The 11,843-nt window shown below is 43.4% G+C and overlaps 1 protein-coding gene and 1 pseudogene across 1 annotated transcript; one reads left to right on the top strand and one right to left on the bottom strand.

Annotated features, from left to right (window-relative positions):
- The first annotated feature begins 2,057 nt into the window (after positions 1-2,057).
- LOC120700024 (cysteine-rich receptor-like protein kinase 10) lies at positions 2,058-3,447 on the top strand. The gene is made up of 4 exons (XM_039984177.1): positions 2,058-2,188; positions 2,283-2,517; positions 2,868-3,018; positions 3,103-3,447. The coding sequence occupies exons 2-4, from the start codon at positions 2,432-2,434 to the stop codon at positions 3,403-3,405; spliced, it is 540 nt and encodes a 179-aa protein (XP_039840111.1). The 5' UTR covers positions 2,058-2,188; positions 2,283-2,431; the 3' UTR covers positions 3,406-3,447.
- Positions 3,448-5,547: 2,100 nt separating this feature from the next.
- On the bottom strand, positions 5,548-11,818 carry LOC120700021 (annotated as a pseudogene).
- Positions 11,819-11,843: the final 25 nt, after the last annotated feature.

Here is an 11,843-nt window from a genome sequence, read left to right as displayed (position 1 = left end):
TTCCGTGTACCCAAGTTCATTCTGTCCCTTACATTTTGTGGTCCTCACGCTTTTTCAATAACGAGAGCTAAATCTGTAAATGTTTCTCTCTTCCATACTTCTGCTCAGCTACAAGAGATTAATTCGAAAAAATACAACCAAATCTTCGGAAATCTTATTTTTATTTAGGCTGCAAATAGTTCATAATAGAGATGTCGCCGTCGCCGCCGTGCCGAACCCGCCGCTGGCTGCTTCTGATGCACACGCATCGGGACGACGGAGCCGTGGAGGCGAGATGACAAGCCCGGAGCCTGTGCTGAAGCCGAAGCCGGACGCTGTATACGATACACCGCCCGTTGAGAAGCGCCGCTGCAGCGGCGGGGATGGCTTCGTCTTCCTCTGCACCCTCGCTGGGCACACAGAGGTCCGTGCTTCCGCACCTCTCTGAAAATTCGCACTATAACAACACGATCGCGGCGGCCCGTTGAAAGTGATCGGGTGCTCTAGTCTAAGAGGGGGAGGGGGTGAATTAGGCACTCTAAAAACTTAGACCTATGGCTCCAACTAGTTTGCATAAAACTTAAACTAAAACATGCTATCTAGATGTGCAACTAGGTTGTTCTAGTGTGAAACCCCTATCCCAAAAGAGTTTAGCAACCTATAGCCTTTCCTATCTACGTTGTTGTAGCACTCACTAAGAGTATTGCTACTCGGCCACCAAGTCTCTTCCGTGAACACAATCACGGTCACCTTGGCCCCGGGTTCCACTAAGGAGCTTCTCCACAAAGGATGGGGGTCTCCACGTCCCCCGCACAAAGATGTCGTCGCCGCTCCACACCAAGTCGGAGGGTCGATGACGTTGCCGGCGAGCTTCACGCTCCAAGGTGCCGGCGCACCAAGCTCTTGTTTTGGTTCACTAGAGAACCACAGCATAAAGGCTCAAGGCCTTGCAATCACACTCACTAAGAGCTAATCCTATACACAACACTCTCAAAGTGTGCTAAGGGCTAAGGATATGATCTTGATGCTTTTGTATGGCTTGGAGATGTTCTTGGGTGTGTGTGGGATGTCCATCAACTCTAGCTATCTTCAAATGGTCGGGGTGAGGCGTATATATAGGCCACCAAGTTTTGTAGCCGTTGCTCCAACGGTCAGCAAAATTCTGCGTATCACCGGTTGAACCGATGCTTCTGGCAGGGGTAGCGTCGGTTCATCCGGTCACTCACAACCCAAAGTAGCCGTTGAGTTTCTGACAGCTGACGCAGTGATCACCGGTTGAACCGATGCTTTGTACCGATGCATCACCGGTTCATCCGGTGTTTAAGAATCTTCTCCTGGGCGCTGACGTCATTGCACCGATGCCATACTCCGATGCACCGTCGGTTAAACCGGTGCTGAAGAAACTTCTCCTGGACACTTGACATCGTCTCTGAAACATAGGACGCCCAATGCACCGATGCTCTTTCTTGGACCGTCGGTTCAACCGGTGGCTATAGGCTGACTTGGCTTCGACTCCCTTCTGCACCAAAGTATCATGGCATCGGTTCTTCCGACTACCATCGGATGCTCCGATGCCCATGACGTCGGTTCTTCGGGCCTTGCTACGCCTATATTTTCTTTCTCTTTGACATCACTTGAACCTGAAAACCAGAGAATGATCATCTTAACAATCATATTAGTCCAAGTGTTGTGTTGTCATTCGATCACCAAAATCACTCGAAATGGCATAAATGGTGCCATGTTCGTTACACCCGTTTTGGATGCAATTCCGGTCGAGCGGTTGTGTATTGTGATCCTGCTCTGTTCCCTCCCTTATTACAAAAGAAATGAGAGAGAATTATTGCCCTCTGTTCTCCACCCGACAAATTTACCATGACTGTTCGACTACACTCCTAAGATGAAGAAAAAAAAGCGGTGATTCTTGAGCCTTGCGGCGCCTTCTTCGCTGATCCGGCCGAGAAATGAAGCTGCTTGCTTCTCACGTAGAGGTGGGTGAACCAGGACGTGAGGTCCTAGCAGGAAGTTGCTATCAAAAGGCTTAGTAAGGGTTCTATGCAAGGGGCTGAGGAGTTTAGAAATGAAGTAGTTCTGATTGCCAAACTGCAGCATAGAAACTTGGTTAGACTTCTTGGTTTCTGCATTCATGAAGATGAGAAGTTACTTATCTATGAGTTCTTATCTAACAAAAGCCTGGATGCTTTCCTTTTTGGTATGTCCTGACTTCTTTTCACATACTGCGAAACAATTTATGTCAAATGTATTCATGGAGTCTGACAGTGTACCCTTCACAAAATTCATCGAAGATGCTACAAGAAAATCTTCGCTGCATTGGCCAACCCGGTTCAAAATAATTAAAGGGGTGGCAAGAGGGCTTCTTTATCTCCACCAAGATTCAAGACTAACAATAATTCATAGAGATCTCAAAGCCAGCAATATCTTATTGGACACAGACATGTGTCCCAAGATATCAGATTTTGGTATGGCCAGGATTTTTTGTGCAAGTGAACAAGTAAACACAACACGAGTTGTTGGAACATAGTAAGTAATTCGTCCACAGCTGATGCTTAACATGGTGAAGTATTCAGTTTTACTAATTCAAACTGCGCATCACATTATTTTCTGAAATGGTTCTTAAGTCTCAACAGTGGTTACATGTTGCCTGAATATTCAATGGAATGTTCCTTTTTCCTATCAAGTCTGACATTTATAGCTTTGGTGTTCTAACTTCTAATACTGGAGAACGCCAAAGCTATAGGTTCAAACTGGTAAATATCTTTTTTTTTAGAAAATGGATAAAGATCCGACCTTTTGAATCATCAAATGCATATGGCCATTGTCAATTATTACATCATCGCACATTCCATTTATTTCTTAAATGTTTCAAACAGTGGTTACATGTCTCCTGAATATGCTATGGAAGGCTCATTCTCTGTCAAGTCTGACACCTATAGTTTTGGTGTTCTACTACTGGAGATTGTGAGCGGCTTAAAGATCAGCTCACCCCACCTCATAATGAACTTTCCAAACCTCATTTCTTATGTAAGTATAGAGGAATCCGTGACTTTTGAACAACTCAAAACACTTTTTTGGTGACTTGATGAGAACTTAATTTTATTTGTTCAGGCATGGAGCTTATGGAGAGATGGAAATGCAAGGGAATTCGTGGACTCATCGATTTCAGAGAGTTGTTCACTTCAGGAAGTTATACGGTGTATTCACTTAGGTCTTTTGTGTGTCCAAGACCATCCAAATGCCAGGCCACTTATGTCGTCCATTGTTTTCATGCTGGAGAATGAAACAACCCCACTCCCTACCCCAAAGGAACCTCTATATTTTACAATCAGGAATTACGAAACTGATAGGTCAAGCGAATACATCCAAAGATCCCTGAATAAAATGAGTATCACAACTCTAGAGGCACGTTAGAGGTTTAGTTTCGTTGTTCCTTTAATTTTTATGGTTCTTTGATCTTTGTTATTGTACGATTACACTGGCCATTAATGTTTGTACACAAAAAGTGTTTCATTAAATGTATTGTATTTCCTATCGGTGATTTATGCTAATATAAAAATACTCCTGATTGTAAACGTCACTAGTTTCCACTTGTACTCACTAGGTCATCTGCGGTTGTTTTCTCTGTAAGAATTCCTGCCTCTTGGCTTCGTCTGTCAGTCAATGAGTCTGGATTGGTAACTTTTATCATAATAAAGGTGGAGGCAGTTTCCAAGTTCTCTCTGGATTTGGAAGCAATCATCATCCTTTCCACACCAATAAATGAATCTTACTATGAAGAACTGAGCATCGTATGTCTTACAATTGTTTATCATAGTCTGCTACCGGGAAGTGAATTTATTGGCCTATTGTTACACAGTTTTTTCCCCCCACTTTGGTGCTGAGTGCTCCCAAACTTCATGTACAGAAACTTTTGGAATGATCTTTCAACCTAAACGTGTCAAATCAGAAAATGACTACTCTTCATAATCTTCCTTTTTAAGAAGTCAAAATGTTATTTCAATTGACCTTGACCTGTGACGGCAGAACTCATCCCTCCTATCTTCAGAAAATACTTTTGAAAACTGCCAACCCAACTCATGCAAAGACACACTTCCAGTGAAGTGTCAGAAACCAGATTCAGGTCTTCCATCTTTACGTTTGCACTACCTTGCTTTGTTCATTCGGAAAATATATTTTCCATTTTAAAAGTAGCAATCTGAAACTTTCTGCAATACTATGAAGAACACTGGTTCAAGTTTCAGACAACCTGTATCTAGCTGCTACGATCACGAGTTCATTTGCAGATTTGAAGCTTATTGTAGCCGCGTTTTCAGTGCTCTGCGGTCTGCTATATCTACAGACGTTGAGATGTTAGTGTGTTGCCCACGTTTCTCTAATCGTTTTTTTAATGTTCCTTTTGATCAGAAATTCTTTTTGAAATGATGGTCTCAACGGAATTTTCCTTTTCGACAGAGATGTCTTCAAGATATTGAATTGCACTGTCGAAGAACTAAGAAAAAGGCACAGAGTGTATCCTGCAAGACTAGGAGGTGCGCTGAACTGTTCTCGCATGCTTGCATTATGGGTTTACCATATTGGGTTTACCATTTCACTAGTCTAAACCGTCAAACCGCATGTTTGTACCATTCAAGTTTTCTTTTTTTTTTCTTAACGAAAGAGCACGAGATTGTGCCTATTTTGTTGATAATAAAGTAAGTTCACAATCCAGATAACCAGTAAAAGAGTGAAATGGGACTAATTGCGTGCTATAAGAAATGATCTTTTGCACCCGCCGTCGCCCGAGCAAAAACAGAACCAAACTCCACCAAGTAAAAAGTCATTTCATTTTCTTCCAAGAAAAGAACAGTTCAAAGTTCGGTTAAAGATACACGCTACTCCATTTTAACACTCACCGGCCACACATAGAACTGGCGTACCCTGCCACTAACTCTAAGCACATATTGATAGTGTAGCCTAGTTAGTCGTCACATAAGCCGGGGCAATGCTGCAGTCAGCAGTCAGGTACTTACAGGAATCCTGAAGCAATGAATTCTAGTAATTAAACATTTGTTATGCTTATCCTACGATCAGCGTATGCAAAACTAGTTTGTATGAAAATCATGTTTTCATCGTGATCAAGCAGCATGGACTTGCTTTTGTGGAGACTACAAGTATGTAGTACTTTTCATGGATCCAACAATTTGATTATTTGACGTATTAGAGGATCTTTCAAGTTCAAAATAGCCAAGGAAATTATCCTTGTATACTTATCATTAAAAATTTGTTTATCCGCAGCATCTACTTAGCAATATCAAGGGAAATATCATTAAAACTTATTGGATGCATTATAAGAATCTTACCACAATTAAAATGCATTTAAGTATAGTACGTGTCCAGATGATTATAAAAAATGCCGCAACCGAATGTGCCTATGCAAAAGTTAAGCATGCGCTGATATCCACTACAGAAATGAAATAATTTAAGCTGAAAGATTCTGGCGAGATGTTATATTTAACCAAAAGATAGATCTGCACAAATTCTTGAAGGCGCTACTTGTAATATCAAAACATGTGGTTTAGATTGAAAAGAGAAGCTAGCCAAAAGCGAGGTCTCATCAATATTCCAAGAGATGCCACTTTTATTTGGTAGTACAATCAATAGAAACCTGCTACACACTTTGATGATCCATCGTCGTCACTAGTTTAAACTAAAACCATTACACATCTTTAACAAATCCTTTTGCAACTACCCAATGATGAAACCTAACAACCAATCTCAATTAGAAGCTGCTGACGATCAGTAGAGACTTGTGCTCTCGCAAATAATATATTAGCTGATCCCTTATTATTCTCTGACGGATGAACCTGGAGAATGAATCCAAGTCTTCAAGCACTAATTCCAAAGGTTCATCTTAGCTAGCTGCTAGCAGCTCAGTGTGCTATCCTTGTCACTGCCAGAGCTCCTACTGCTGCTGCTGCTGCTCAGTACTATAGCTATGAATTATATATGATCAAATACTAGTAGACGAGATTAAGAGACATCATCGATCATCAGGTCGGTCGACTTTTGTTGCGTAGCTAATTCGTTCAACGACGCTTCTGATCAGAGCTGTTCCAGCCTTGTTCTACCTAAAGTTGGCGCCAAATGGAGTCCAGAAGTCGACGGGCACCTCGCTTGTTGCCACCGCGAACATGGATATCGGGACCAGGCACAGCCCCCGGCCCTTGAGTGATATCTGGTCATGACTGTCCTTGGACTTCTCGGGACTTGAGCTCTGAAACGAGACGCACGCATGCAAAGCGATCAGCACACACTTGAACAGAACAGATCATTCAGCAAGTACCATGATCCATCAACAATGAAAAGGAGACCAAGCATGCAGCATATATCCACAGTGACTGTGTACCTGCAACTGGGGCACGTGCACTTGATGGCCGCTCTTCAAGTATGGAGCACTAAGGGCCTGCAGAAACAAGAAGCAAACACAATGTCAATGCAGCTCTGACGATCGATCAGTCCTTTGTTCTGATGATTCGTGTGGAGAAAACGTGCGATTGATGGCGCTCCAGGTGTGCTATGATTAAAAAGCGGAGGAATCATGGTACTCGACGCGCGCACTTACACCAACTTGGTCGTGGAGGAACTTGATGTACTCGATGGTCTCATGGAGCACCGATTCAGTATCCGTCTGCACGCGCATCGAGAAATAAGATTGAGTTCGTGTATGTTTTGCGTTAGATCTCGAAAGGAGTAGAAAAAGGAACAAGTCTTTTGCAGGGAAGAGATGTTGAAACATAGCTCCAAGCACTACTAGCTTTGTTTGTAATATGGTCAGCATTAGTCATGAAAAGCCTCCCTCACCTTTCCAAAAGGAGAGACTAGTTGTTGGAGTGCAGTGATCCTGTCCCCTAGCTTCTCCTTCCTAACCTGAAATGTGTTGCACACATGCAGAGCTTTATCAAATATAAAGATCCATCTGGGTGTTCAATTCAATCATGGCCTATGCAACATCAAATAATGCGGTGGAGTTTAAGAAAACCAGGTTGAGTTCACCATGGGTGAAATAGAGCTAGCAGCTAGGTTTCTCGACGTACCTTGAAGGTTGGCAATGGCGACGGCGTCTGGAGCCTCGGCTTCTTGAACGCCGGCTCGCCGTTAGCCTTCTTCTTGGTGGTGATTGAGCTAGACTCCCCTACTCCTTCCAACGCAGTCTACTCATAATCACAAAGGTTAATTATATTATTGTTACGCCTAGGTCTAGCTACATACCTAGTTTGCTATAGCCAAAATGTTGCCGTTGTCTTGAAATAAAAATTTGCATCTTTCAGATGTAGTACCAACCTTTAATGCAAGGGTTTCTGCACGCGGCGCCGGCGATGGTTTGACAGAACGAACGCTAGCATGGTCAGGCGCCGCCGCCGCCGCCGCCGCCGCCGCCGGCACGCCGAACCCAGCAGCAGAAGAGTTCCAGAAGGGCGCGTTGTTGGTGTGGCCATCATACTGCTGGAACCCCGGCAAAGCTGTCTTCGCCGCCGCCGGTGCTGTCGGCTCCATGAGACTTCTTAGCAGAGACGACGACTGGAAGCCGTAGGTGTACGAAGTGCCCATCTAGGTAAAAGATTTTAAATAAATAATGCATTATAGGAGTACATGGACAGGATGAAAGTGCCAAGCTCAGATGTACTCCATCCTTTCACGTTTATAAGACGTACACGTATATTAAAATTCAAATTTTTCTATCTTTAACTAATAATTTAATTAATAATTTTTTATTTTATAATATAAATTTTATATGGTTGGATTCGTAATCAAATGTTCTTTACTATGATTATAAGTTTACCATAAGTGATATAATATATGAGAAGTGAATGGTCAAAATATTATTTAGAAAATCGTGTTATGTTTAGTATTGACCTTGAGAACTGTGTCTTGGCGATCCTCTTCTGGCCACACTTGCTCCACTGGTACCCGTGGTGGTAGTGCGGCGAGGCTGCTGTCACTGTTTGCCAGTGTGAGAGGCCGGCACATGCAAGGACAAATTAGATCAGAGTGCACTAATTTGTTGGACAAAAATGATGAAGTTGATTTGAGCAGGCAGGAAGGAAGGCAGCTGACAACTCACTCTCTTAGGATGCTGTCTCGGCGGTTCCGGTATGCGGCTAGAGGTACTCCAGAGGGACTTGCTCCGACTGACACGTGGGCCTGACCGCACCCGAGCCCACGTGTCCTACGGAGGAGGCTCGTCCCGGCTGGGGCAGGCGGATACTCCACTGTTGTAACGCTACTCTTATCATCTAAATACTCCATTGTTGTTACGCTACTTTGATCAGGCTCCACTGTTGTTACGCTACTCTGATCATACTCCACTGTTGTCACGCTACTCTTATCATCTAAATACTCCATTGTTGTTACGCTACTCTGATCATCCTTGCATTCAATGATCTGCTCTACACATTGTACATTGACTCTCTGAAATCTAGCGTGCACCCTGATGGCATCTCTGAATTCCAATTCGGCAGCCCTTCTGTGGGATTCCTCAGGACCAACACCACCAATTTTTGCAGATACCTCTTTCAACTCTGACAAGTACTCGATGCCGACAGGTATTGTGCTCTGTTGGTCAGCATTGCTGTTGGCATTGAAAGCAAGCTTCAGCGTGCGGAGATTAGGCATAGCACCCTCCTTGAACTCCAGCAAAGCGTCGCAACACTTGAACCTGAAGTATTTTATAACTGGAAATCCGGTCTTCCCAATGACTATCCTCGCTGCAGGCTTGGTCTGGACATACAGGGTGAGAACAGAAAGAGCAGGCAATCCTCCGAGAACCTCAAAACCATCCCTGTCTATTCTTCTGACACCAAACTTTAAGACGCAGAGCTCGCAGAGTTGTCCGATCCACTTGGGGGTGTAGAAGAATATGCAAATTTGAGGCGAAACCTAAAGACTCCGAAGAAGAGCTGGGGCAGAGGACAAACGGCTGAAGCCACCAGAAATGGTCATGCCAGTAGCACCAATAGATTTTGCATAACTGGGAGCTCTTGATGCCAGAGTCAGAGACTTGAGGTTACTGAGTCTCCCTAGAATCGAGTTCAGCACGAATTGCATTTTGCTATTCAGATTTTCTGTCTGTTCTGTAGAACAGGTGAGCTGAAGATCTTCAAGATTTGTCAGCATGCTAAGGCTCTGTACATTCTCTACCGAATTACTACAGATATCAAAACATCCAAGTGTGCGAAGCGATGTCATGTGGCCAATCCCATTGGGCAGATTTGTCTCAGCAGGAAGACTAAGATGCAGCAAGCCTGGCAAGTGAACAATATCTGATGGAACTGAACTAACTCTTGCATCTATTGTAAGTGTTTCCAGAGATTTCAAACCTCGCATCTGGGTACGTAGTTCCAAGGTGACATTAGATGTAACCTTCAAATACCTCAGTCGAAAAAGTTCTGAAATTGTAGTGATGTCAAAACTTATTCTATCCTTATCGCCCCAAAAATGAAGAATCAGAACTTGAAGAAGGCGAAACTGCACAACGGAAGGCAAACACTTGAAGACACCCCAAAAGGCAAGTGTTCGAACATGTGACAATCTCATATTTGGCGGTGTTATTGCATCTTCTGCATTACCAAATTGGAGAGACAGTCGACGAACCTTGTCAGCGAGTGTGGTTGTTGCTTGAGAATGATGTATTGCGGTCACAAATTTCTCTTCTATTGACTTGCATCTAATAACAAGATTTAGTACCATGTCATGAATCGTGCAGGACAAAACCTCACCATTCTTATTTACATCTACAGGAAGGATCAGTTTTCCCTTGATAAGCCTATAGAAAAATGAACTTGCAATTTCCTTCTTGTCTTTCCCTTCTTTTGCTTGGATAAAACCTTCAGCTAGCCACTGGTTAACTAAATCATCCTTCCAAATTACAATGTCTTCTTCATACAAACCAGTGTATAAGATGCATGCTTTCAAATGCTGGGGAAGATTGTTGTAACTAAGGTCGAAGATTTGTTTCATCCCTTCCCAGGTAGGATTCGTCAACAAACTGTAACCTATGGCTTTATTAACATAATCCCATCGATCTTGCTTGCCTGGCTGACTTGATAAAATACTAGCAACAGTCACAATAGGCAGTGGTAAACCACCACATTTCCTAATAATATCATGAGAAATTTCCCTGAGTTCTGGAGGACATTCATCTTGAGGGCCAAAAACTGAACTGAGAAACAATTTTCTTGAGTTATCTTCACCAAGCGGTTGCATCTGATAAACATACTTGGGGTCATGGTCACAAGATTGCAGAGCTAGATCCTCAATTTCTGTTGTTGTTAGTATTCTGCTGCAACAATTGCTTTCTGGTAGAGCGTGTTTAACAATGTCCCATGTTGATGTAGTCCATAAATCCTCAACTATAATCAAGTACCTGCAAATATTTTTTGTTACAGTGAAAACATTGTGGCAAGATCAGTGGCAAATATCAAATAAGAACTCTGACCTGTCTAAGCAGGCTTTACATTTTGTTTTTGTACACCTGTTAGAGATCATCTGTTCTAAAAATCGAGTTGCTTTATGTTTGACATATTAGAGACACTGAATGGAATGCATATTGAATTCAACTGGACCATGGAGTTGGATTGTGAGTACAGTTTATGACAATGCAAATATTTATGTAATTAATGTTAGATGTAGTAAAGATATATAGCACCTCTTATCTTGCAGATGTGTCCTGATGGTGGAAATTAAACCATGTACTGTCCAATTGTCAGGTGGCTGATGTGGACGAACTTGGGAGAGCATGCTGATGAAAATCCTCCTCATATCAGGCTTCTGGGAAGTCCGCACAAATGCCCGGCATTCGAACTGCTGCCCAAGCTTGCGGTAAAGTTCCATGGCAAGTGTCGTCTTCCCAATTCCTCCAAAACCCACAATGGACACAACCTGAAGCTTCTGGTGCCTTTGATCATGGGTCATCATCAGCAACTCTTCGAGGTCTTTCATAGCAGCATCGATACCAACATAAGCCTTATCTTCCCCACAAGGTGTGCCATTCCAAGAGGTGGGATATGCATCATCAGTACAGCTAAAGGAAGCTGAGCCAGCAATGGCGTCAAGGTTATACAACCTGTGGCGCTCAAGTGCTTCTTGTGCGCGCGCGCTGAATTCTCTGATCTTGTTGGCCATCCACAAGCGCTGCCTCAGCTTTTCCCGGATCCAAGGGAGAGTTCTCTTGCTCTTGCGCCACCGAGTAATCTCCCGGCCACGAATGGATCTAGCACAGTTCATGGCAGCGGCGTGCTCATACTGGTCGAGGAAGTCCTCCATGTCGTATGACAGCTCGCGCACCTCCTTCCTCCAGCACCTGACCATCATAGCATGGTCGTTCTCCTGCAGGTTTGAGGAAATACCTATGATTTTCTCGAGATCAAGCTTGATGAGGGGTATCTCATCCGCCACACCCTTGAGCAGGGCGCAGCTGTGAGCCTGATGAAGTAGCCTGTCGAACTTCTCTGGAAGCTTCAAAATTGTGCCGTCCAAAGGACTGGTAGGAGCCTTCATGCTTGAGATCTCCCCGAGGCCTAAGAGCATGCATGCTGCAGATTGCTTAGCCATGTTTGGTGCTTAAATTTACGGGCAAATAATAAAGATGCTGAAAAAGAAATCAAGTAGTAGTACGAAAGACAAACCTAGAAGGTGAAGGGATCAGCTCAGATAAGGTAGCATGAGCGACCTCTCCGAGCAACAGAATTGAAGCGGAAGGAAGGACTTTGGGAGAGACCTTTTCCGTTTTCCTTCATTTTTCTTTTCTAACAGCATCTCCAGCCGTTCCCTAATAAACATCTCCCATTAAAATAGTATTGAGATATCTCAAT

This window comes from Panicum virgatum, chromosome 3K (genome assembly GCF_016808335.1).
Source record: "Panicum virgatum strain AP13 chromosome 3K, P.virgatum_v5, whole genome shotgun sequence".
NCBI lineage: Eukaryota > Viridiplantae > Streptophyta > Magnoliopsida > Poales > Poaceae > Panicum > Panicum virgatum.
The sequence above is the reverse complement of the archived record's forward strand: the minus strand, read 5'-3'. Positions and strand labels throughout refer to the sequence as shown.